Raw genomic sequence first — 27,552 nt, 5'->3', positions numbered from 1 at the left:
TACAATTATTCAAGTGCTGAGTGACAACTCTGAATACCCAGTCACACCTGCTCAGTCTGCGCATCTTCCCAGGCTTTGCAAATCATGAAATCAGTCCCTTGAGAGTAAAATAAGTATTTTCAGAATTACTCTTAGTTTTCCAAGACTGATTGTGATTTCCAATATTTCCAGCTGTACTGGAACTATTCCACCAGCAGCTACTCCTATGACATTTTGTCTTGTTTGGAGAAGTTTGGCTTTAACTCTTTTATGAGGCTGTGGTGACCTATCCCTGAAACTCTCTGCTTCATCCATATGCATGTTGCAGAACAGACTTCCTCTCTGCTCAGCTTCTTCCTAGAATTTGCAAAAAAACAGGGATATAATCCTCACTTCCTCGAAAGCAGTTGAGCCTGAATTAGTCCCACCCAGTCACAAACATGTCCAGATACTAGGGAGATCCTAGGCTAGCTAAGTCTGGAACTTAGGATTTGGTCTGATATGCCACTATCCAAATCTGAAAAGTTAAGCGAGACCATTATCAAATCTACTCAGCTTCTGCCATCTGTTTAAAAGCTCTGTACACAAACCTGAACTTGAGAGTATTTTGATCTTAGAATAAATGAGAACTGCAAAGTGTGCTTTGGTTTATAAAAGCCAGTTCCCTCCCACCTCCCTTTCACTACAGAACAGACCTATCAACAATGGCTGTGAGCACAGCAACCAGCTGCTCTGCTGACCTCATCTCCTTTTGCCTGGTTGTTGTTTGAAAAGAACAATATGTCCCTAGTAAAGAGATATTAAAAATGAGGCTTGTGCCAAAGTGCTAAGCATAACACAAGCAAAGTTTATAGGCAGGCACACATTTAGGCATCCTATCGTGCCAGCTTCCTGAGTTCTCTTGTTGCAGATGGCCAAGTTTTAAAGCCTCAGTTTGACTCACACCTGATCCTACTATTAACTCGCCAAAAACAATGGGAATGCTTATCCTTTAAGATAATTCTCAATTATGGGCAGGGAGCTCCTGCTGCTACCTGACACACTCCTGTTCCACCTTCGCAAAAAAATAAGTACTCTAGGAAATCTAGTTGATGTCTCCTTCAAGAATGGAAGATAACAACATGATGACGGAGGAAAGGATTTAGAGTAAAGGTTTCAAAAAGGATTTTAAACAAATCACAGACCTGCACAAAACTCTACTTTGCCAATTACACCCTCTGATCCCTATTCCATGGTATCATAGAATGATTCGGTTTTTAAGGGACCTTAAAGACCATCTAGTTCTGCACTCCTGCCATATGAAGGGACATCTTCCTACCAGAACAGGTTGCCCAGGGCTCCATCCAACCTGGCCCTGAATGTCTCCATAGATCATCCATAGCTTCTCTGGGCAGCCTGTTTCAGTGCCTCATCACCCTCATAGTGAAGAATTTCTTCCAAATATCTAATCAAAATCTACCCTCTTTTAACTTAAAACCATCACCTCTTGTTCTGTCACTTTACTCCCTGACAAAGAGTCCCTGCTCAGCAATCTTGTTGTCCCTTTTGGTAGGGGGAAACAGCCCAGGATAGGGTTGGCTTTCTGGGCTGGAAGCACACACTGCTGGCTCATGTTGAATTTCTCATCAACCAACACCTCCCAGTCCTTCTCCACAGGACCAATTTCAGTCCATTCGCCACTCAGCCTGTATGGGTTTGTAGGATTGCCCCAACCCAGGTGCAGGACCTTGCACTTGGCCTTGTTGAGTTTCATGACGTTTGCATAGGCACAATTCCCTAACCTGTCAGGGTCTTGTGTGTCAACAGCACCACTCAGCCTGGTATCGTCAGCAAACTTGCTGAGGGTGCACTCAGTCCCACTCTCCATGCTACTGACAAACTTGTTAAACAGCACTGGTCCCAGTCCTGACACCTGAGGAATGCCACTCGTCAGAGGTCTCCACTTGGACGCTGAGCCACTGACTGCAACTCTTTGAGCATGACCATCCAGCCAATTCCTCATCCACTGAGTGGTCCATCTGTCACACCTATGTTTCTTTGATTTAGAGCCAAGGATGTTATGCAGGACAGTGTCAAATACTTTGCACACGTCCAAACAGATGATGTCAGCTGCTCTTTCCTATCCACCAGCGCTACAGCTCCATCACAGAAGGCCACCAAATTTGTCAGGTGTGATTTGCCCTTAGTGAAGCCAGCCATCCTGGCTGTCACCACTCACATCTGTTCTCCCTGTGCCCTCAGCATAGTTTCCAGGAGGGTATACCCCATAATCAGAACAGAGGTGAGACTGACTGGCAAGCAATTTTTTTTTTTAAATGGGGGTTATATTTCTCCTTTTCTGGTCACTAGAAACTTCACTGGACTATCACAGATCCTCAGACATGACGGATAGTTGCCTAGTAATTTAACAATTTCTAGTTCTGCTTCTGGCTGTGGGTCCTACAGCTTCCAATTAGTGCCCAAAAGACAAAATCTATGCTTCAGGATCACATCCTGCATACTTAAGTATCTATTATTTTTCTTTTGACTGCACATTTTGGTAGGAAAGCAAGTATGTTTCAATTACAAGATTGAAACTCCTCCAATTTGATTAACTCTTTCAAACTACAGCATAATTCATCTACCCCTTCCAGAATAGAGGAGCCATGTTACTACAAATACAGTGCAGAGTTCTGCCTTGCACACTGCAGCACTTCTAAACATTAGAATGATACATGCTTACTGCCCTGTAGCTCCAGGAATGACAAGCCCATATGTAATATATTTTTCCAATGCTCTCCAGAACTTTCTACCCTGCTTCAGCATTGCAATAGTGTCTCAAAGTTTCAAGTCTGTTCCACTTCAGTCCCATTTAACATGTCACCAGAAGGCACCAGTTTTTAGCATTGTTTTTCCTTACTTAGGTGAAGTTTCCTTACCTACATGTGGTGTTGTTTCTGTTAGTACGGGTAATGCTTTCAGTACATACCTGGCAGTCTTTCATTTTCAAGTACTCACAGCGTGACGTTATTTTATGTGCTGAAGGAATGGGAACACCTGACAACAACCCTCCAAATAATACAGGATGTGATGGGGTACACTACATACAAGCAGCTAGGTAGTTTGTCTAGAGTTTGCTAGACTTGGCCTGCTCCTGCACAATGCCACTTCAACACACTGATGCTGGGGAGGACATCCTCCTTGAGCCCTACACTAGGCTGATTTTGCTCATTCACATCCTGCAACACCACCTCTTTCACACAGCTACAGAAGATATGCTGAAGCCAACCTACTCTTTCAGCTCTCACACACTGTTCTGCTGGGACTGGATGGTGTCCCTCAGATGGCTTTTGTATGCCTGATAATACAATAATTACTGATAACCAGATAAACTCTCACAAATTCAGGTGGAGTCAGCCTAGATTTGTAGCATGGCCAGCCCTCCATGCAGATGCAGCACAGCTGGCCCTGGAAGCAATGTTCACCTGTGCTCCAGATGAGGCAGCGAGCCTTCGCAACAGTAGGTGTACAGACACAGCTTTTGAAAACAAGAATAAAAGCCAGCACGATCTGTCAGGTATATTTTGGAACCAGTGTAAGTTCCCAGTTGACTCTGCCATCTGATTTTTCCTTCCTTTTCACTCTCTGCTCACATATCCTTTCTCACCACTGCTGTAAGGAACAGAAATATTGCATTTAAGATGCTGGCAGAGGATTCAAAAGGCACATTCTGTTCCTGGTTGTTTCACAAAAAAATACGTGACCTCAGGCGACTGAACTTAGTATTTCTGTGCTTTGACTTTTCATCTATAAAAACAGGGACAGTAGTGCCTCCCTGGGGCATTCCGAGAAATGTATTCATGTTATCAGCCCTTCCAAGGGTGCAGTTATGCGAACCATTTTAGAGACAACGTTTTTTCATGCTTTCCAAATCTCTTCTCCCTGATCAACCATTTTCCATTATCATTTCCAATACTCAGATGGCAGTGTCATCTTCAGTTTCCCAAATCCATAAACAGTTTCCATTCAGCAATTCCAGAATTCCAACAGTCTTTCCCAAAGCATCTGTCCCCTGCATTTTTTTCCCTTTAGTGTTTCTCTGCTCCTTCCCTTTTGTACTAGGCTTTTACCTTGCTTTTCTTTTGTCCAAATGCCAAGTCTACCCTTGATTCCTGTCACCAGTAGTGGTGTAACCTTTTACTTGTAAAGCTTCTCAGCATTTTCATGCCATTGTTTTTTGTTTATTTTCCCCCACAATACCTCAGTTGCAATCAATCCACTCAAACCTTTCTCCTGCCATGAACTCACCTCTTCTAATTTTCAGTGCTACTTGTCACATCTGGGACTTTCTCATACTTTAAATGATCCAAATGGCTGCACTGCTCTACATCCCTTTCACAAAGACTTTACAATAACCCAGCAAAAAAAGACAGTATAATTGACAACACAGTTAACAAAAAGTCCTCTTAGGGTCTCTACACTTCATCTAGGCCTCCATCTCCAGACCCTTATTTTGGCACCCACCTTTAAAAAAAGCACACCTAGCGCCAGCTAGTCAGATGTCCACTGACTGACTGCCTCAATTATACGTAACCAGACATGGTAAATCTTTGCCCCAGGATTATCAGTTCTAATCCCTGTGACACAGGTCAGACTGATTGGCCTGGCCTACCATCAGAGTACAGCTTTTGTCTGTGTCATCTTAGGTTTCTAATGCTCCTCCTCTCCAGGAACAATCTGTGGTATCTTTCAGACATCCCACTGTGAATCCCAGCACCTCACAATAAACAGCAAGTTTGCCCCCTCGTAGGTTTCAAGCAAGCTTCTCTTCAGTACAGCCCAACGAGGTTAAAGGGACCCTTCAGACTTGCTAGCAAGTCTACTACAAGGGAAAATATTTGAAGTTGCTCCCTGTTGTTCTAACTTCTGGAAATGCTCTTGTGAAGAAAGACTTTTTCAGGGCCAGGTTTCTGTGCAAGCTGCACAGAATGCAGTGAGATTGCAGTGCAGGTTCACAATGCCCCAAAGACAACGTAAGCAAGATCTGGGAACAGCTGAGGAGCCAGACAAAGTCAGAGAGAACAAAGCTTTCACTGCGGGCTGCATGATGTCTGTCATAGGCAGCTAATCTGAGCTGAGGAGAAGTTGGGTGTTTTGTTTTTTTTTTAACAAAATCTTGTTGTCAGAGAGAGTGGATGCTGCTGTTCAGCTGTGTCAGAATCACTCAGCTGAAAGTATCTTTCTTCACATCACATCACCGATCGGGTAACGCAAAGGTCCTGTGAAATCCTATGACAGAGCAGATTCCTTGGTGGTACATTCACTCCAGGGCTGAGCTTAAAATTCTCTAATTATGTCTTGTCATATCAACTGTCTAAAACCAGGAGCTGTTGGCAAACTTAGAAGACTGATTTCAGTTTCAAAATTTCCAGGAGGTTCAGCTTTTTTTCTTGGAAGGTCTGTAATCTCAGTTTAGGCCTGACTGTGCTTTCCATACTTCCAAAGCTTCCTGCTGAGCAGATGTGTTGTATCACAACATGCTGTCTCTAGTTTTGTATCACCCTGAAATCTCAATGAGACTATGCTGTCTACTATATTCTGGGCATTACCCTATTGTGACATTTCCAAAGGGCCTGATATTCAGAGAACTGTCTTTAAGTGTCCTGTAAGCCCAGGATCCTTTTAGTGCTTTGTTCACACATAGAGCAGCAAAAATGTTATGGCTAAGAGACAATCCTAACCTCGACCCTCCACAGTGATGTAACTTTCTCAACAGAAAACAATCACAGGCTAAATTCTCTATTCTGTCAGCAAAAGCTGGTGCGATTTACTGAAGCTCTTGGCATGAGAGCAAAACCTGTTAATTATTAACTTAGATATTTTAGACATCTGCTCAGCTTTAGGGGATACATTATAAATAAAATCTCATCTCTTCAAGTGAAGATCCCAAGAACATCTCTGGGAATCTGCCCTGCTTTTTTCTTTGTTCTTCTCTCCAACACATATTTCACCATCTCTTCATCCATCCAGAGCTCAGGTCAGCCAGTGTTACAGTCATCTTTGAACCCTACTCAGAAGAAACCCTTATCAGCTTTCTTTGTATTACTATCCCAGTGGCTGTATCCTATGCATATCTGGCAGATAGTTTCTAAATAGGACTTTGACCACTGTATACTTTTCCTCCGTAGAATTTTGACTGTCCAGTCCAAAGAGCAAATTCATGTCTAGTGTATTAATTTCACTGCAGTCACCCACAGGGACAAACGTAACCTACTACTGATTACGCACACGGGGTCAAATTGACTCCTGCACCACTGCTGGCCATGCTGGAGTTATGCAGGGTGCAACATGTGGCCCTGCATATTGTCCTTACCAAACGCTTTGGCGACATCTCCTGGGCAGCTGCATCCTCCATCCTGCATAAAGAAAAGAAGGGACCCGGTAAACATCAGCACCCTGTGATTTGCAGCCAAATGGCCTCTCTGCAGGAAAAGCTCAGCAGGAGCTGACTGCATCACTGGTATATCAGTGGTATAACAACTTGGCTGAGTTTCTAGGGAATCCATATTATCCTTTCTATTGCTTTTATACATTAATCTCATTTACTCTACCAGTATGGTGTAACAATAATAGCACTGGTAACAGCAGCGATGTAAATTCCTGACTGACATTTCCTAAATCTCAGAAACTGGAAAACAATAAACTCTTCTTATGATCTGAATCATTCCCTGCCATTTTAATTAAAGGCTGTATGATGCAGAGGTACCACAAACCCCTACTATAAACCAGCAAAGACATTTAAAATAACTTTTTCAGCAGTTTACAATAAATTAAAAGGTCACAGTAGGAGGAATAAGGAAACATACCATCAGATATGTTGGATTTTGATCTGATAATCTTTAAGCAAATTGGGTAATCTGATCTTTGGTAAGTGAAAATTAATCTCTCATCCTACTCCTCACTGTTTGCTTCCGGTGAGGTAAAGAAACAACAGCACTTTCAGTTCGTTAGCATTTTAGAAATTTGTGTTTCAGTTTCAGAGCAAAGTGACTGATGAGGGCATTTTGGTTGAGGGAGGAGAGTCATTTATGTGTGATAGGGCTGTTAAAAAGGAAGGCACACAGCAGAGCTCACGTTATGGCTTTTTAGGTTTCATAAAGGTCTGAACATCAGATGAAAGATCCTTCAACCCTACAAAGTCATCGTAACAGGAAAGCTCCCCATTTCTTTGAAGATCGGGGTCCTCTGCAGACTGCTGACAGGCTTCCTGCTTTTGAGTTTAACCCCCAGACTGTATGGTTACTTCATTTTGTTTCACCTCCCTGTTGCTAGAAATATGTGCCTGTGTATGACCTGTGGCTGAGCACAGCTAGAAGCCCCTACCAGCAGCCATTTTAGAGCCAGCTTTCACAGGTAGCTGGCAGTGGGGCTGAGTGTTAGAACCCCTCTCTGCACAGAACAGGATTCAAACACAAACTGAGCAGGTGGATCCAAACATGAGTGGCTTTTCAAAAAGCATCTCACTGGAAACAGTGCCTGGCAAGAAGTTTAAAGGCTTTTATTCCATTTGCTGATAACCTCTAGCACATTATGCTTTTCGTTGAGCTAGACACTCTTGCTGTCAGCTCCAGAAATGAGTGCTGGGTTGACAGCTGAATCTCTCTCTCTCCTGTTAAGGGCTGCGCTTGTGCAATTCTCTCTCTGTCAGAGCCTGGAGGAGGGTGAGAGTGTATGCATGCATGCATGTGTCAGGGGAGGAACAGCAGAGGTAGAAAGAAGGGTCTAATAATCTTCAAAGAATAGTGGAATTTGCCTGATTCTAACTGAGAGCGGCTGCTCTCTAGTCGATGGGTTTCTGTCTGTTCTTGTTGTGTGGCTCCGTGTCTGACTTCCATAATTAACTCAGTAGTGGCAGTGATGGAGGCTTTATGCTTTCATAAGGATAGAGGGTCTTACTGTGTCAACATTAATCATTTGCTTCAAAAAAATCATCAAGGTACAAAACACTGAGCAGACTAAGTAACTATCCCAAAAGCTCACGTTACCATTTAAGATAAAAGGAACAAATGATGATGATTCACAGCACTCCTTTATCTGTAATGTCTCCACTTCACATAAGCAGGTAAATTAAATGACAATGTTTCAAAGAAAGGAAAACAAAAAGAAGATATACTAAGCAGTTATGCTGGAAGATGCCATAATAAAGCTATATGCATTAAAATATTTCACTACATGTGTAAAATCAAGTGCTCTGTTTAGAAAATGAGATGGTGCTTCTGCTGCATTCAGTCTGGGAATTTTCCCCTTGCAGTTCAGCTAGTTCCAGCAAGAGCCTGGATTTTAACTTAGAATGACTTGTAGAACTGCTGGGCTGCAGTCGTGGGGCTTGGTGCAGACAGCCTCTATCTCACAGCCCTGGGGAAATTTAACTGTACAAATCCCCCTGCAAATTGTGAACTGGCATTAAACTGAAGCAGGCTTACTGGAAAGGGTTTCCAGGGGCATGCCTCTGAAACAACTAGGTGCTAAGCTGAAGCAAAGGAGAAGACAGCTTTCGAGTCAGTGGAATTATTTTATCATGGCTAAAATTATTTTGTTTTTCCCAGTCTTGTTCTCAAAATAGACAGACCATTTACAACAACAAAATTTAGCCTGGGGAGAAACACAAGATGAAAAAACAGCAAGAACTGGTTGAATATTATATCCAGCTTACAACAGAAGTATAACTATGACTTGTATGCTTCAAGCAACCTTTACAATAAACAGTATAATTAGTTATTCCTACAGTTTCAGAAGGCAGCTATTTATTATGCAGAAGATATATAAAGTATGTGGTATATACAGCAGTAGAAACAATACATATGGCGCTTTATTCTGAGCTACACATGCTGGGCATATTTCTGTATGGAAAGTGTTCTGTGTGGAGGAAGAAAAGGGATGGCAGTAGCTAGACGAAGAAGCCCTAAGTCATCCTTTTCCTTGAATATCTATGATCTATTACCCAGGCAGAGTAAAGAAAAAAAGGGGTATCAATCAAATGATGAGATGAGAGAGCACACATATAAGGCCGTTTTGCATTCCCACATTTGCTGCATGTGTTACTAAAACACGACTGCCTCTCTATCCAGCAGAGCAGCTCACTGACCTAAAAGAAAAAGAAACTTTATGTTGAGTAGGGTGTTTCTGAAGGAGCTTTTCTGCTAAATGGTCTCTCCACTGTAACTCACTGCTGTGCTTTATCAAAGCCAATGAAAAGTGAGACTATTGGCTCCCAGACAAATAGTGCAGGATAGAAACAACACCTGTATCTTAGGCAGAGTTTCCTCTTTCAGCAAGCCATGAAAGATTCATTTCTGAGGTGAGCTCTGAGTCTTAAAGATAACTCAGCATGAGGAACGTAACTGGTACAATTTCATATCCCCCTTCTGTGCGTGTGTGACTGTAAAGTAATATGTCTGCCTAAAAATTGTCACCCTCTTTATCGACATATCAGCTCCAAAAGTCATACATGATCACTCCAGTAATTCAAAATGTTTGAAATCCCAGTTTGTGCTGCCATCCTAGCAGACTTGCTAGAGAATGCGTTTGAAGTATGTTGTGTTCCTCAGAGATTCCATACCATGCTCAGCATTGTTGCTGTCTTATTCTGTGAGTAGGACTTCCCTTTACATGTTACATTACAGAGACTCAATTTGATGAAGGTGATGGACACAAGGGAAGAAAATGCAATAAGTCACCCCAATGGACACACCCACACCACAACAGCAGGTATAATCCACACAAAGACTGCTGGTAGGCTTTGAATCCCATACATCCTTGCTGCCACTTTGGTATCAACGTAACAAAAACTAGCTGGGCATATTTTCTCCTGCCTAATTGCTGTAGATGGCCATGGTAAGACTCTGCCTGTAGAGGTCTCTTTTGACTGAGGCAAGGTATGCCCCTTCCCTAATCTACAAAATGGCAGTAACAAGACATTTTGAGGAATGCCAAGTTTACTTCTTGTGTCTAGCCCCAGTTATGTACTTAGATTTGCTCCCATTTGGTGTCTCCTTTCGGAAGGGTACCTCTCTTCTTGACCAGTCTTCCCAGAGGTCCAATAACCATGCAGGCCAGTCTTTCCAATAAACACATCAGTGTCTACCTGCACACTGCATAATTAAAGCATAGTACCTTCAACCCTTGCTCTAGTCTCACTAGCTTGAATGAGAGACTTGAGGTGCAGAGATGTTGGACACCCTTGTTATGGGATAACGGCTAGAGGGGTATGTAGGCTCACTGAAACCTACATGATCTAAGCAGGTCAGGAACTGATCCATCTGCAAAGCAAGAAATAACAAACTGCACACAACCATCTGATACACAATCCAAGTTTTCTTGGAAAAGCATAAAAGTGACAGTCTTCTGAGAGCTGTTAGCAGAAAATGCTTATTGCAAAACCAGGATGGATTTCTGAACACCACTAGTAGGACAACATACACAGTTATCCAACCTTCGTTGTAATGAGCCAGTCTTTCATGCTCTGTTGCATACATATTCAGCTGTCTGCTACAGGCATAAACACTTGTAATACTGCCCAAGTCATAAAATCACAGAATGCTTTTCTCTTTTTTTCCCCGCAAAATCAGATAAGGTAGTCAGAGAGAGGAGTGAATGTACATGCATTAACATTGAAGAGAAGAGAGATATGACTGTACCCTGTACTTGTTTACTTACACCACTATACCCACAGCTCCAAGTACAGTGAGGCCCTCTGCCTAACCACAGCTTCTTCTCCTCTCCCCTACTCTCCTTCCTCAGAAATACAGACATTTCCTCACAAGGATACTAGTCACAACCCAATCAAACAAAACTGGGCCTTCCAGTGATTTCACATGGCAGCAGCTCTAAACTCAACATCTGGTCTCTCCTACAGCCACAGAGGGAGACTGTTGACTGTAGGGGTACCTGTGAGCACAGAATGCTGCATAGCCCTGATGCCTGATTATCAGCTGCCTAACAGACAGCTGCAGAATCTCTGCAAGCCTGGCAGTCAGGGACACACTGACTGGCTAGGCATGCCTAAGCATACAGGACCTTTGGGTACTGCAGGCTCCAGTCTAGCTCAATCTGAGACCATGCTTATAGATTTCCATGAGAGGTGAGTCTGATCTTGCTGGTAGACCGGAAGCTGCCATTAGAGGCAGTGCATACGTATCCTCTTTTTTCTCTGCAGGCTCAGCATTTCCCCAGAGCATCAGTAGCAAACAAGCAACTGTGCTCATCCACACCCGTCTGTGAAATGCTGCTGTTTCTGCACAAAGAGCTCTGTGAGGATGCTATCTGAATCCATCCAGCTACCAAGGCATACACAGATGTATCATTTTATCTTGTACTCCCCTCCTGCTGCCTGTCTGTCACTTAGTCCTACTCTCTCAGGAAGGCCCTATTTACATTTCACTCATTTTTCAGAAATCTCTTGTAGGAAGTACTGTTTTGCTTCAATATGAGAATTATCAAGCTTCTTATTCTGTTTGTGTAACAACATACTCAACTCAACATCTCAATTCAGGGAACAAGCAGCAGGTTTCCAAAATTACAACCAGGAATGAGATGCCCAAGTCTTTTTAACCATTAAAGCAAATTGGTTCCTTTAAATCTTCACTACCTAGCAGCTAGTATAGGGGTCAACTGGAAATGACAAAAAGATAGCCTTTAACATGCAAGGTACTGGACTGTTTGATTCTCCCATTCCACAGTGGTTTGCACAGTGGGAATCTGAGAGCAGATGATATTTACTTACAGAGATGATATGTCCTTTCAAGCCATGTGCTGAGTCTGCACACTCAATAACAGCACTTAGCTGTGGATAGCCCACCCCTGTCTTAATCCGAGTGGTACACACAGAACCTAGACAAGAAGATGAGAGGAAAAAACACAGGCAGTTAGTTAGGTTGACAGAAAAGAACCACCAAGGTTGGAAAACACCTGCAAGACTGCTTTCTTTTAACAGTGGAAAAAAATGTGTTTCTATCTGTATTCTTTCTCATGAAGTCTCTATTGTAAACGTTATTCTCATGGATAAAAGGAAGACATACGAAATCTAATTTTGAAATGCTATCAGACTACTTCATGGCAGCTGTAATTAAAGTGACTAACACTTCCCATTCTTCTCCAGGTCCCCAGTTCCCAGTTTAGGTCTCATCCATAATGCTTCCTGCTGAGGGATTCAATGCCTAATGGGAAAGTAATCTGACCAAGGTACCTGAAGGGAAAAGGGACAAAGGAACCAGAGAGTCTCAGCTTCAGTGAGGCTCAGCATCAGCTTTTAGTATCTGAATATTTCTTCCAATAAATATTTCTATTTATCTATTTCTACATGAATTTAAAAAAATAAAATTATCACAGAAAATATGTGGGGTGTGTGTATACATACATGGTACGTGTGTGAATGTATATATATATATATATAATATATATATAAAGGTGTATACATATTTTTAAAGCTATAGGCATTTATATAAATACTCCAATTACAGCTTGAACATGATAACATGGCTATAGATCTTTTGAAATACCTTCTCTGCTTTTCAAGAGAAATTGTCAAAAAGAGGATTGCTTTTTGATAGTCCATGCCTTACCATTTAGAATACAGGCCATAAAGGTCTGCATGATAACAAGAAAACAGATCCTAAACCAAATGCAGTGAAATTTCTTCACCCAACTGCAGTTAATCTCTTTACCCAACTGACATACAGGTACATTCAAAACTGTCAGTAAAGCAAAAGTTTCCAATGATCTTGCTGAGAACTGACAAGGTGTAAACACTCAAAAGTATTTCTGCAAAGTAGGAAAAAATGATTTTAAGATCATCTCCACAGAGAAAGCATATACTTATGTGCCCAATGCTTTATAATCAATCACTGCCATAATCCACAAAGTGAAGCACTGTCTAGGAGAGACCTCAAAAGGTGTCCTTCTGTGAGGAACATCTGTTACCTGTGTCATTGGCTGGTTAACTTGTAAAGCTCTGTGCTGGCAGCTATCCAGGGAGGCTTACACATTTAGTCCTATCTGTTTCTACTTTGAAGCTACAAACCACACTACTACATCTTTTATATCTGAACTTTCCTGTGACAATGCACTGCAACATCTCTGTTGCTTACTCTCCAACTATTTTGCAGTACTTACTGTTCTTTGATGGCCTCCCATGGAAAAACTGCAACCTTTGTTGCATCATTTCTTATACTTAGTTCACCCATTCAAGGGCCATATCATTTGGCAATATAAAGAACCCTCCTGCACTGCACTGGCTGATCACAGCTATACTGCCAGTGGTACTTGCTAGCCAGTTTAAATGGAGCCCCTACACGTTGACCCCAGCTGTAGTCTGTGAAAGAAATGGCAAAGTGAAGGAACACACAAATGAACACGCAAAGAAGGAAAAGAAAAAAATATGACATAAAATGCCACTGATTATATCAGCAACTCAGGCAACTTGGTGCTTCTAACTACAGGTATCTACATTTCCTGGAAACACAACATCCAAGATTTTGTGGTGCATTACACTAGCATTCTGCCCGTGTATTTCTTAAACATACTATGGAGCAAGGGCACTGTTACTTTACTGTCTTAAGTGGTCTAGGAATTCTGACAAGCAGACAGCTGGCTGCAGCATTACACACTAGTTCCATCTGGACAACTAAGCCACCAGTGTTACCATAAACCACCTTTATTTGACTGGATTCGACTTACCTGGTCCGATACCCACTTTAATAATGTCTGCTCCAGAAAGAAGAAGTTCTTCTACCATCTCTCCTGTCACCACGTTGCCTGCCTAGACAGAAGGAACAATATCACATATACAGGCAATTTTAAGACTAGTGCAGCAAAGACTAATTGTGGTAATGTAGAGTTTTATCCAGATCTTTTACTAGTTGAGCTACATAGTCAGAGAGAATATAGCTCACCATATTCTTCACTGCACATGCCACTAAAATTAAAGAGATTATACAGGTACAATCTAGACTCTAATCACTGTCATGATTGGTCCAGTAAGCTCACATTGCAAGAGATATGTTTCAAAACCAAGTCTGCTTTGGATCCCAGCTTTGTGAAATGTCTACAGCATGTTCCTAACGAGCAAAAACTGTATATAACAAACTTACATTAAACATGATTCCAGTTGCCCACATCATCCACTTTAAGCTTGTACTGAGATGGGCAATTCATTTGTTAAGATTGAATTTAAGACCTAGAGAAAACCTCTTATGTAACAATTTTTCAGGACTTAGCAAGTGTTTGTAGTAGTGCTGATATAAGCAGAGCAGAAAGCAAAACCTGAAACACTTAATATTTGCTTTATTTTTATTGAAACAAAACATCTGTGGAAGTTAACATGAGCTGCTCAGAAAACATCAGGCAAGGCCTATTCTCCTGTTATTGTTTTTTGGCTTCTAATTCATCATTTATTTCTTTTTAATGAATTTTACTCCCCACTTTCACTGACCTGAAACAGCTGGCAAGTCACGATCTGAGGCACTTGAAAAAAACAATGATAAATTTAGGCAGCAATTTGTGGTGTATGACACAGGACTACTTAACTTTTCTCAAGACAGCATGATACTGATTTAAAAAAAAGAATAGAAATAATAAAAGAGAATCGTTGGGAAACTGAGAATTTGTAAGTACAGCATTTCCAGCTAAGTGTTGCTTTCTTTCTGCTCAGTGGCAATTTGTTATAGTAAGCATTACACAATCCAAGGTGAGGTGACAGAGAGCATGCTGCTTGCATTTGGGAAGCAGTCTACTTTGGGAAAGCAGATGATTATCTGTGAAGCACGTTATGACTTGGTGAAATACTGAAGCACATGCGACAGATTTGTCAACAGGAGCAAACACATATTAAAGCCAGTGGCTCAGTGAGATTTAGGATCAAATCTGTATTTAAGTTGAACAGCAGTGTCTTCCTATTAGCAGCGCATGGCAGGTTGTCAAGCTGTCTCTTCAGAAACGTTAACCAGACGTTTAATGCAAAATTACTGCTAGAGAATGTTGTAACTGCATACGTTGATTCAAAATGTTCATCCTAACAGGGAAAAGCACTTATGTCTCCAACATGCGGGTTTTTTTTCCTGGAATGCATGTGCACACACCAGTGTGTTTCAGTATTTCTGAATCTGCAGATCCTCAACAACTTTTCAGGGAAGATGTGAAGCTCTACATAGCAGACTTCAGCCTACTGATGACAGGCTTGCTTCTCTTTTCAGACCTCTAAGAGGACAAAAACCACTGTCAGAGATACAACTATCTGCATGTGAAAGAACTGTACTATCACAGCTGAAGAGCAAGGAAAGCTGTGGCCTTACATCCAGCTGACCTCTGCTTCCACTGAAACCAATGGCTGTTTTATGCCAGCATGACAGCTGAGTAGAGGTAAAAGGGCTTTTGAAAGCCCATCACCAAGATAAAAACAGATCACTTGAAGTGGAAAAAAACAACAAAAACAGGACGGATAATATGAATGTCAAAAGACCGAGACTAAAGAGACAAACCTCCTTTAAAATTAACTAAGAATGTAAAGTAAGCAAAGTAATTGGAACTTGTATGAAGAAGTAGTGTGCTTGGGAAAGCAGTCAGGAAACATAATTGGTGGATGTACTGTGTTAGCAAAAACAGTGCTCAACATACTAATGCAGTACTCATCTGCTGTAGAACTTACTTTCTTGAAAAAGATACACCCTAGTAATCACTTCACCACTAATCTAACTTTGCTACTTCAGGCAATAAAATAATAGCATCAGTAACAACTGCAAGTCCCTGCAGCTCAGGCTAACCAGCACGCTTTCAATGTGGTCAGTTATTAGGAGCTGTAGCAAATTACTCTGGCTGTGGGTCTGGCCTTATGTGCTCAGGATGACAGTCAGCTGTACCATCCTTAAGTGTGAGGTTTCAGTGAGTGTCACCCTGGCTCATTCCAACACTACCTGTGATGACCGAAGTGTGGGTCAAACCTGAGGGAAGTCCTGACCTCACAAAAGTCAAAAGGAGTTTCACTACTGACTGTAGTGGGATCAAGATTTCACCTAATAGGATTATAAAGGTTACAGCTTCTCTGACAGAGATATAAAATTAGTGAACACAGTAGGGTAGTGTCTCTGAATCTCAGTCAGGCATTTGATACTGTGCCTCATAAAAGCCTGCTATAAATATCGACTCACACTGACTAAGACAGGAACACTGCTGCACTGATTGAAAGCTGCTGACAAATGGCAATGGATCAAGCTGGGGAGAAAAGTCTGTGACAACAGTTCTCAAACTTTCTTCTTGTATCCTAGAGGAAAACGCACAGTCTGTGCTTCCACACTCTCAGAACACTGCCAAAGGACACTTCCCACCCACCAAAGTAAGGGGTGCTTTACAGTAAGATAGGGATGATGCCCTTTGCTAGGCTGACCCACATCAGGTGGGTGTTTGTGCTCAATATGGTGACTAATCCAAGACAGCCTTGGCAGCATCATGCCTCTGACCTGGGATTCCAGCTGGCCTCAGCTTTGGCACTCCAGCCCATGTGGAAACACCGTAACTAAACTGACTCTGCTGCTTGTTGCAGAGAGAAACTGGGAGGCACAGACATGGTTTCTTACAACTGAACTCTGATGCCCCTGAGGCCATGATAAGTGCTTTCACTGTCTCCAAAGGGAATAATGGTTTCTGGCCCCATCTGTTTCCCTTTGCTTCTGGTTTTGCAGCTCTGACTGCCTTCTCTGGCCCAAATCTTGCGAGGGCTTCTCCTTCTGCAAGCACAAACCTGCCTCAGCCCTTTCCTTTTTGCTACACTCTCTGCTCCTTTCATGATGGCTTTTTCTGTATAACAAACAGAGAAAACTACACAATGGAAAAATTCAGAATAAATATTTGGGAAAGCTTGCTGGCACTGATATTTTAGCTTGTTAAAGAGGCCTCCAGTAAAATGGAAGAACCCTAACAACAGCAATTACACTAATAAATATCAACTACACTTAATGCTATAAAGGTTCTGTCCCTCCATCATTTATGTCAACTGAAATTTTGCTTTAGACATCAATGTGATGCACAACCCAAAAATGTCATGCCAGGCTACAGCTTAACACCCCCCTGCACTATTATTCTCGATTCTGGGAAGTAGAGCCACGGCTCTCAGGAGCTCTGCTTTTTCCTCCATCCTCAGTCTAATCTAATTCAAGGCAATTCATGCAGTCCTTTTTTGTCCCCACCTGTGTTCCCTATCATTTGTCTTTCATGGATAAACTGATATTTGTAATACAGTATAAAAGGCCAGGGCAGAAAAAAAATAAGGTAATGTAATTATAAAAGCAAGTATGCAGAAAAGGAAAAACATGCTCTTGAAGAGCACTTACACAAGAAACATCCTTCTTCTATACTGGAGTATTGGCCCCTGAGAGTACTATGTTAATCACAGTTGCCTTGCACATCACATTTCAGTCTCAGAGTTGAACCCATTACACAGCCCCTGGGAGCACATATTCCCTGAGACCTGGGATTGGATTATTGTTTTGTACTGCACTGCAGCTGACTGTGGAATGAATGATCATGCTGAGGAAAGCAAACAAGACAGCCTGCAAGGTCCTGGAGATCACTTTCAGCTATGAGAAAGCCCCTTTACTTTTGTATCTTGTATTTAACTGCTAACTCTTTTGTTTGTAAAGCCACGACAGCAGAGAGCATACTGCAGGCATAGTACAACATCAAATCAGCCAGAGACCAGGCAGCAGCACAACGTGTCTTCCAGAGAACCACAAAAACAGTCTAGATGAGTATTGCAGCCAGGAACAGTTTCAGGCAGCCATTTTTGTGCAGACTGTAAAGTAAACTCGTTTGGAAATGGGGTATAAGTGTGTCTCCCTAGCTGAACTGGAGACTTTTGGAGACTGCACAGACTTTGGAAGCTTTGGAAAACAGAAGGTTTTTGAACACTCCAAGTCTGTTAGCATGCTTTTAGGAATGAAAGTTTATCCCTGTTGCAGGAGATGAAAAACACGAGCCATACTAAGTCATACTAAGCCACGATCAGAGAGAGGAGCCAGTCGGAGAAGGCGAAAAAAAAAGGGCCCGTATCTGTTTTTAAATGGGTTGTGATCTCAGATCAAGACTTAGAGGAAGAAAAAACTTAAGTCACAGAAGCAAAGGAACTAAAAAGTTGAACAAACATGGAAGATGGATGAGACTGGCATAAGGACCTTGAACTTGATATCTGGGCTTGATACCCAATTTTGGCACTTACACAGTGCCTTCTGGGCAATTCATCTCAGTTGAGTTCCCCTCTCAGCCAGCAAAGTCAACAGTCTACGGGGAGGTGGAAGAGGAGATTACAATTTTCTCACCAGAACTGACATGGAAGAGGTTTGGGTTTGTTTGTTTTTGTTTTTAATTGTTTAAACTCCCTCCCACAACACTTCACACCAAAGACACTGGAGTAATAACAACACTAGCGTTACTAATTCCAAAACAAGGAAACACTTCCTTCCCTCACTATTGTGAACATGAAGTAGCCAGCTCTAAAAACCCACAACCATCACTTCAAACTTTCAAAGGTTCTCCTCAAAGTCATAAGAAACAGAGACATACCAAAAAGCTTCCCACGTCTGCTGGGAGGTGATGAAGGATGCCTATTTATTAGCTGATGGTAACCTAGAACCCTGCCAGGCATTTCAGATCACCTCAATTTTCCAGTGCTGCCATCGTTCAAGCAGGCAAGAATGCTGCTTTCTATTGACACTGGAGGAAAGAACGTAGTCTTCTGCGAGCTGCTTGAACATGCAGTTCCCTACTGAACCAAGTCAAACTGTGCACTTATGATCACTTTTACTCCACACTTATTTTATATGCAAACAGTTATACTTGGCACGAACAAGTGGGAAAGTGCTGCCTAAGCACGGAACTTTTTGCAGCAGTGGTGTGAAGAAAGTTTGGTAGCCTCATTAAGAATCTGCTGCTTGAAAATTTCTGCTATTTTTCTGAAAACAAATTCAGACTCATTCCATCAAAAGCCTTGAGAAACAAGTCAAAGAATGGCTTCACTGCAAGTATTCCCATTGCTGATGCAAACACCTTACTCTTAGTGCAAAAGGACCAGAGGAAGAATGGCAGCAGGACTCAGAGAAGGGACAGGAATATCACAGAAAAAGCATGAAAAGTGACTTGTTTTCTCCCTCATGATCTCCTTCACAATTACACGAGACACCCATGGTTCTCCTCGTAAGCAAGGGTTAGTCTATGTTCAACTAGTGATCTAATAGCTGGAAATGGCTATCAGTCTCAACTGACCACAGATGTTGGCACATCCCTGCAGCAAACCTCAGCACAGAATCACCAAAATAAACCTATATTTATCATTATTTTATCATTAGAGGTTGCATTTGGTGTAGGAAGAAGGATGTGAGTAGTAGAAAAATTGGATCCACCCAGCCCGAAACGTCAGCATCACACACTGCTATATCAGAGCACACACTGAACAGATATTTTCAGCAATGGAAGACTGACAATGCCAACATGTTATTAAACCATCATCATTTGGCCCAGAGTCAACACCTTGCTGAACTGAGAGATGAATAGAGCTGCCCTCTGTATTCTCAGAAGAATATCTGTCCACATACATTTGTCTGGAAAGCAAGATGTTTCAGACAGGCTTCTTTTTCTATTTTTTTTCTTCCAATGAGGACACGGAAATTGGTGGAGCTACTACAGGGCTCTCAATGCCTACCAGCCAAACTCCAGACAGAATTCACATACACATTCTCCAACCTTTCTACAGACTTACCATAATGGTGTGATTTGGGAACAGGGCACGGACAGACTTCACAAATGTCACAAAATGTTCTGAATAGCCGTTTGCCACATCCAAGCAGATGTATCTGATATGTGGGATGGCCTCTAGAATGCTTGTTAATTTATCCAAATCAGCTTTTCCACTACCTGAGCTTGCTGCTACATGCTAGAAAGACAGAGGGAGAACAAAACAGAGCAGTAATTTGTAAAAACTGCAGAAAATATTCCTTGCACATCTTCTATTGCGTAGTCTTGGGGGGGCTTCAAGGGAAACCTGTTCTGGGAAGTGGTTAAATCACGCTATATAATATTAAATAAATGCCTTCCTGGCAACACCAGGAAGGTTGCCTCTGTTTTGTTTACAGGATCTTAAACAAAGCAAGGTTACTGTTCTATGAGCACTTCGTTCAGGTGATTATATTTGACTATGGTAAGCCACTTGGGAATGAATGTTCAGCTCCATTTCCATTAACACGTACACAGAAGCTCTAACTTGGAGTATGTCCAGGGAAACAGTGGCAAAATTTGAATTAGTGTCACAGAGAGGGATTTGGATTTAAGTTCACTAAGCCCTTCCCTGATCTCAGAATCACACAACAGTTCAGTCTATAAGGGACCTCTGGAAGCTGTAGTCCAACCCCCTCGCTGAAGCAGGGCCTGCTAGTATCAAAAACAAGCAGATTGCTTCCTCCTTTGTCTTTGTAAAAGTTCTCTACACCAGAAAAATAGTTTCAAATGGCAGTTGGCCCAAAAACCTCTACAGAGATCCAAGGTCACAGAGCAAGTCAGAATTTAATCACTAAGAGAGCCTGCTCTAGTGATTAAGAACCACAAAGAACTATTTAAATTCCAAAGTGTTCAGGCATGGGATATTCCTAGGATCACTTGCTAACCTATGGTGGCAAAAAGGAATCTTGATGAATCTCAGTGATAGACTGACTTTCAGACAATTCTGTAATCAGTAGTCTATACAACATAATTCTAAGGTAAGGATACAATACAGCTATGCAGTATTCTTTTCTATACAGAACCATTTCAAAACTGTGCCGAACTTTGAGGAGTACTGGGGATAACTAGACCTACTCTTCTACTGGTGCAAGGAGGTAAATGGAAGATACATACACTGACAACTTTCAGAACTTATCCCTTCTTCAGTCCAGCAGCTGGGCCACTCCAGCCCACAGGCTCTGTGTCTGTTTGCATACCTGACAGCAAAGACTCTGCCTAGCACTAGGGCATGCAGGGTCAGTTCACTACTGGTTAACACAGTGCGATTCACATTTGTGAACTTGGGCTCCTCGCTTCCCAACTCTATCACTGTTCCCACCAGGAACAAAAGGCCAGCAGCCAGATCAATTCCCAGATGCTTCCTTCTTGTTTGTTCGGGGTATTTCTGTTTCCTTGCTAGGAATAGATACTCTTTGCTTTTTGCATCTTAACATAAGCACTCGCAAAACGGACTCAAAGAGTCAAAGAGGACAAGCCACTTCCCTAGATGTGTTAAATAAGAGCAAATACCTTCATTCCCCAAAACCTCACTTCACAACAGTATTCCCAAGAGACCTCAAGGTATGTGAGTTCAGAACAAAGCAATAAACCATAATAATTTACAGTATGAAAATGTACCTCAAGGCATTCTGGGTGATTGGCAGCAAACAGTTTCCATTCTTCCAGAGAATAATGCTTGTGAATTGCAGTGAACATTGCATGCTAGCAAAAATAAGAGAACTTATATTAATGTCCAAGTTAAACCATCTTTCCCTCAGCTGTGGAATAACAAACAGGATATCAGAAATTCCCATTTTAAGTATAGACTCATCTTGCTTGAAAGAATAACAATGAATAACAGGTGAATAAGGGACCAGACAATTCCAGATGGCTCTCCAAAGGTAGCTTAGCATACTTGAACAACTTTTCAGGATCAGGTTTCTGACATTTAATAAAGTTATGGTCAATATTTTGCTTGTGCTTATCCATGTAAGAGATTAAGGTGAGGCTTGAGGCCAGAGGCTAATTAACTAGAGACTCCTGACTGCTGCAGTTTTATTCAGTAACCCACACTTTCAAAGCCTTTTTTTAGCTAACAGGTTCTTTTTCCTGCAATGGAACATACATACACATCAAAAACTAAGCTCTAGAAGTCCCCCACCTGAAGCTGAGCTACATCCAGTAAGCATTCCCACTAACACTCTTAATTTGGGTCTCTCTCCAGGCAACGGTGCTGTTGTAAAAGTACAGCTGCTTTGAAGCAAGACCACACCTTACTGCTAATGGGCCTCGGCCCCATTCTCACTCATAGCTAAAAATTAACAAGGGCTGTTTACCCTTACTCACTGAGTTCCCAACCGTTAATTTCTATAAATTAACCAAGACTTACTTTAGCCATAACCACAGCCATTTCAAACGTTCCCACAGTGTCCATGTTTGCCACTATAATGGGAATTCCCGTGTACGTCTGCTTGGAGTTGCGGAAGGTGAAAGTGCGCGTGAGGTCAACCTGCAACAAACAAGCACACCTTCTTTTCAGTAACCCATTGAATCCTAATGAGTTTTGTGACCATTTCCCTGACAGCAAGTTTGAATAATGCTTCTTAATTTTCCTCAAATGTTCTGATCTTCCTCCTTTCGTTCAACTATTGCATCACTTAATTTCATTTATGAATTACAACCTCTGCTTTCCAAATGACAAAGAAAATACAAATATGAAGTACTGTTTTTTGTGCTAGAGAACTCTTGTGGAAGAAAAAGAGGGTTGATATTTAAAAGAACAAAAACAACAAGCATAATGCGGATGTGTTTGGAAGAGACAGACAGGGAAAGAAAAGACAGTGACAACTGTGGATGATTTTATACAGAAGTAACCTCAGCTGTTTGTGCGGCTGACTGAGAAACCAGAGCTGAAATCCTAACTCCACAGAAGTAAGAGCTGGAATTTCTCTGACTCCAGAGCATAGATAGCTTTGTCCCATTCTTTAACATAAGTGACAATATAATAATTCAAAACCAAGTTCACTCTTTGCTATGGCTGCCAACTACTCTTGGCTATACAATATGAACATTCATACCTTTGTTTATTAAACCATAAGGCAAGCTAACTTCTAAGTTAATTTCTTACAACTGTGTCAGCCTTTGCCTTCAAAGTTAATTCTTCTCAGCATTCTCAGATGATTGCAGTAACATCAGGTATTTCGTTCTAATACAAAAGGGATACTAAAATTTGATTAGCTCCCACTGGTCTGCTTAGCATCTTGCAAAATGGAAAAGAAATCTAAGACATGCTCAACAGTAAGATACTAGTTTAGTTTTTGAAATGACACAGTGAAAAATGAAGGCTTTTTCATAGTTTTCACTATTCCTCACTTCCTTAATCCAGGAACAGCCAGTGACCTGCCTGAAGTCCAGAACCAGTAAACAGGCAATATAAAAAAAAATACAGTACTATTGGTCATATAGTCAGTGTGTTCTGAGTTCTGGCTACTTTCTGACTGATTAATACAGTGATATCTAATTTTTTCTATCTAATCACTGGTTTAGAGAAACAACTTTGTGTCTCACTGACACATCATGGATCAGGTTCTCATTTTGCTGAAGCTCCTAGTGAAGGGTCATTGTAGAGGACAATCTAAGATATATTTTAACTGAGACTCGCCCTTCTTCCCATTCACTATCAGAAAGGCCTGGTTCTCCACCCATCTCTGCTGACATAGCATTCTTCTACCAACTTCTGCTGCAGCTAACAAGGGGAAATAGTACAAGGAAGACATTTAATGTATTTCATTCACTTTCTATGAGTTATTAACTAGAAACAAGGAAAAAGGAAAAAAAAAAAAAGCATCACATAACTAGTCCTACAGAGACAGTGGTACCAGCCCTACAACCTTACACTAGTACAGAGGAAAAGTATCCTTCAAATGAACTTAAGATGAGTAAACTTAAGAAAAGTCTGAGGCAAGATGCAAAGCTACACAGGAAACATGAAGCCATTAATGTCAACAATTCTCACTTTCATCTACTGTAACTTTTAATACATGACTTCCTTTAGCCAAGCAGTTAGAAGGATCTCATGAAATTATCCACTCAGTTGATAATACTGTAACAACAGCATTTGTGTAGGATAATTGCAGGGCCTCCACTAATGAGGCTTTTGTAGTACAAGAAAAGGAGAAATGCTGCAGGGGACTGTGCACATTTATGTGGTGCTCTAGTTCCCCAAACAGCCAATACCAAATGTTTGGGAAGGGAACATCAAAATCAAGGCAAGTTTTAAGATTCCTTCCTTAGCCTACCTTCCCAGGTCCCAGGAAGACAGTGTTTAGAGACCTCTGAAGACAAAAAACCTCTCCAATCCCCTGAACTACATAGCCACTCATGGACAAAAAGCGTGCCCTGTACTTTTATTGAAAATATTCACATCTTCAGTCTCTATGGTATTCTATAGCAATAAATTCCAAAGCTTATTTATACATAACATAAAAACCATGACCTTTACCTCCTAACTACATTCAGTGCTTCCTGCATCTTGTTTTGCAAGAGACAAGCAGCAATCACTTATCAGTTTCACCTTTTTTATTTCACGGCTCGCTTCTTGGGAGTTCTAGCACATCCACCACAGTTGCTGCTTCTCCTTACTGGATAGTCCTAAGGTTTCTTTTTGTTTCCTCATCTGAAAAGCAAGCATTACCACTGATACCCTTGCTGCTATTTTCTATAGCTGCTCTGGCATGGTATGCTAGTCTTGTGAAGAGTATTCTTGAGTACTCGAGACGAGCATATCAAGTTCCTCTAGTAACTCTTCTGACCTCCTTGTCTTATTGAATGCTGCCGAGCTGATGCTTTCAGAGGTCTACAGCTCCCAAATCTATTTTCTGAGTGGAAAAAAGCTAATTTATAGCTTATTGTTCTATGCGTAAGAAAAAATAAGTTCAGATTCAAGGACTGCTCACCATCTTTCAACAATAATAAATGTTCCTTCAGGAAAAAAGAAAATAGATCATTAAATGGATTTTTTATTTTTATTTTTTTAAAACTCCTACCTAGACCTCAGGTATGTGAAAATACCGGGGCTTTGGTTGTTCTGTTAAAGCTCCCAGGACTTATTTAAATTTACAAATTCAAATTCAAAATTAGAGGATTACAAGTCCAGTGCACTTAACATGGGACATTCTGCAGAGGCTAAATCCAGCGAAAGCAAGAGTAACAGGTTATGGGAATGCCAAGAAGCCACTGACAGACAATGCTATATTCCTACAGTCTGTGACTCCAGTCCTTGTTGTCAACAATTTTACCCTGAGTTTGAATTCAAACTTCTAGTATCTTTTCAAAGAGAAAGCAGTGATAGAAAATGAAGACAGCACATGGAATCAAAACCAAGTACCAGAACAGCAGACCCTCAAGAAGAGCTGCAAACAGCCCAAATTGGCTAAGGAGCTGACTGCACAGAAAGCAAGCCCTGTGCAAATTAAGGCATTCACACCAAAAAAGCAAAACCCTTGCTGATAAAAGCTTCAAAGCAGCAGCTTGCTGGGTAAGAGGCACTGTAGTATGCTACCTCTGTTCTGCTGCCAGCACTATTTATTTATATTCTTGTTTTGAGGCAGACTGTGGCTGTCCATTTCAGATCTGGCTCTCACAGACACTTTATTCCTGTTGCTACAGCCTCAGTGATGGTGTCTAATTTCTTAACCTTCATCAGTTTCCACTGACCCACCCCCTCCCCCCACATGACACGCACTTTTTCTCATCTGAAATGCTTTTAACAGTTCATCATAGCCACCCGCTACAACCCTGCCATATCAGCTCATGTTCCCCCTATCATTTTCCCTTCCCAGCAACCCTTCTATCCACAGCCTGCACACTGCTAAATATACATCCAACAGCACTCTGAAGGAGCGATGTGCCACTCGCTGGAGCACAGCTCCACCTGTTTGCCAGGCTGGCACAGTGACTTTTAGAGAGGGGCTGTGTGTGCTGAAAGCAAAGGGCCAGAAGGGGCCTAAGAGCTGTGTGAGGAGCCTATGGGCCCTATAAGCAGCTACTATGCACCACGAGTCACACAGCCTGGACATTACTCCATGCAATTTAGAAAAGACTAACCTGAAGTGACCCTTCTACCAAGAAGATCCCTCCAATCTTAGACCTGCACAGTGACAAGAACGTTCCAACTCAGCTGCTGGCCCCCATCCACGCACCCCTAACAGACACAACCACTCCTGCTGTCCTTTCCAGGCTTCTCTTTCTACCTCACTCCCTTGATCTCAGTCTCTCACAACTCTGCTTCCCCTGGAGAAAAGCTTAATCCTCTTTCCATCCCCCAGCACAGCGTAAAACCTTCATCAGTCAAAGCAAATCCTTTCTCAGCCTCGGGGTTACGCGAGGTGAACCAGAAGGCACCTTCCCTCCGGAGGCAGCCATCTTTTCCGTGGAGGCAATCCCCACAGGATTTCCTGGGGTCTCCCCTGATCCGGGATGAGGGATAGCAGAGGGATCTCCCCGCTAACGGCAGCCCCGAGCCCAAAAGGGAAACGGAGGAGCAAAACAGGCCACGGGAGGGGTTACAATGGCCGCAGGAGGAATGGAGCCCACCGCTCCCGTTGTCACCTGACGGGCTCGCAGCCCGGGGCAGGCTGAGCCACGGCCGCCTTTTCGCTTTCAGTGCGTGTGTCAGCGGCGGATCGCTGCCCAGCGGGCCCGGCGGCGGGGCGCACAGCCGGCGCACAGTGCTGCTCCCCCCCCTCTCCGCAGCGGCACCTGTCGGCAGCAGGCAGCCCCCCGACCCTTTTATTTTCCCTTTTTTTCCGCCGAGGAGCGGGGCAGAACCCCGGTCCGTCCATCCGTACCCCCCCACACACTCCCCCGCTCCCAAAAGCAGCGCCGCATCCACCCACCCCCCTCGCAAAGGGCGTTTCGATCGGGGAGGGCACGGCTACGTTAGAGTGGGGGATAAAAATAAAGCGGGGAAGGAGGGCGGAGGGCTGGGGAACTTAGGGGCTGAGCGGGGAAAGCATGCTGAGTGCCCCCACCTCGGATCTGCTTTTGAGGCTGCTTCGTTTAGGTCTGAGCAGGACATCTTTAAAGTCCAGCTTGAGGTCTGCGTCTACCCGGGGCATCTTGCTGGGATCTCCTGGCGGCAGCGGCGGCCCCGCTGCGCTCCGCTCCGCTGCGCCGCGCCGCCTGCCGAGCTGGGGCGGCCAAAGCCCGCGGGCCGCGCACGGAGCCTATTTATAGGGCGCGGGGAGCGCGGCGCGGCTGCCGGGCCCCATCGCTTTATTAGGAGCGGGCTGGTGTCAGCCGCGCAGCCCGCCGCCCCTTCTCCCCCCTCCTTGTTTCCTTGTGTAGCGGGGGAAGACGGCCGGGGACGCGGCTCCCGCCCGCAGATTGCCTGTGCGGGACGAGGCGCGAGCACGGCCGCCGGCACGGCAGTTTAAGGGCAAAGGAAGGGCGGAGGAAATGGCGCCTCCGTGTGACCGAGCGGCCCTGGCGCTGCCCGCGCCGGTGGGGAAGCCCGCCGCCCTGGGGACTCCCCTGCCGCTGCCCGCGCCCCGCCGGCGGGCTGACGGCTGCGGGCCAATGGCCGCCGACCAACCGCCACCTCCTTGCGCCGCCCGGCCCTGAGGGCTGAGCGCCGCTTCCCGCCCCAAACTTTGCAGGCTCGTAGAGGGCCGGCCGTTGCCCGGCAAGTTGTTGATGGAAGTCAGGGCTTGCAGGGTGCTTCCTCAAGCGCTTGTGCCCCGGTCCCTGCTAGTCATCCTCTGGCGATGGCGCCTCAGAGCGTGGCCCGGCAACTGGTTC

At 43.1% G+C, this 27,552-nt stretch overlaps 1 protein-coding gene across 1 annotated transcript in view; it reads right to left on the bottom strand.

Moving 5' to 3' along the window:
* The window catches only part of GMPR (guanosine monophosphate reductase), a 40,480-nt gene extending 13,204 nt beyond the window's left edge, over positions 1-27,276 (bottom strand). The window contains exons 1-7 of the mRNA XM_085220175.1: positions 26,784-27,276; positions 22,142-22,261; positions 21,391-21,474; positions 19,757-19,930; positions 13,693-13,774; positions 11,741-11,847; positions 6,332-6,374 (exon numbers count right to left, since the gene is read on the bottom strand). Of these exons, the coding sequence (XP_085076301.1) occupies positions 6,332-6,374; positions 11,741-11,847; positions 13,693-13,774; positions 19,757-19,930; positions 21,391-21,474; positions 22,142-22,261; positions 26,784-26,870 (697 nt within the window). The 5' untranslated portion in view covers positions 26,871-27,276. The remainder of the gene's footprint in view (positions 1-6,331; positions 6,375-11,740; positions 11,848-13,692; positions 13,775-19,756; positions 19,931-21,390; positions 21,475-22,141; positions 22,262-26,783) is intronic.
* Positions 27,277-27,552: the final 276 nt, after the last annotated feature.

This window comes from Meleagris gallopavo, chromosome 3 (assembly GCF_905368555.1).
Source record: "Meleagris gallopavo chromosome 3, MGAL_WU_HG_1.1, whole genome shotgun sequence".
NCBI lineage: Eukaryota > Metazoa > Chordata > Aves > Galliformes > Phasianidae > Meleagris > Meleagris gallopavo.
The sequence above is the reverse complement of the archived record's forward strand: the minus strand, read 5'-3'. Positions and strand labels throughout refer to the sequence as shown.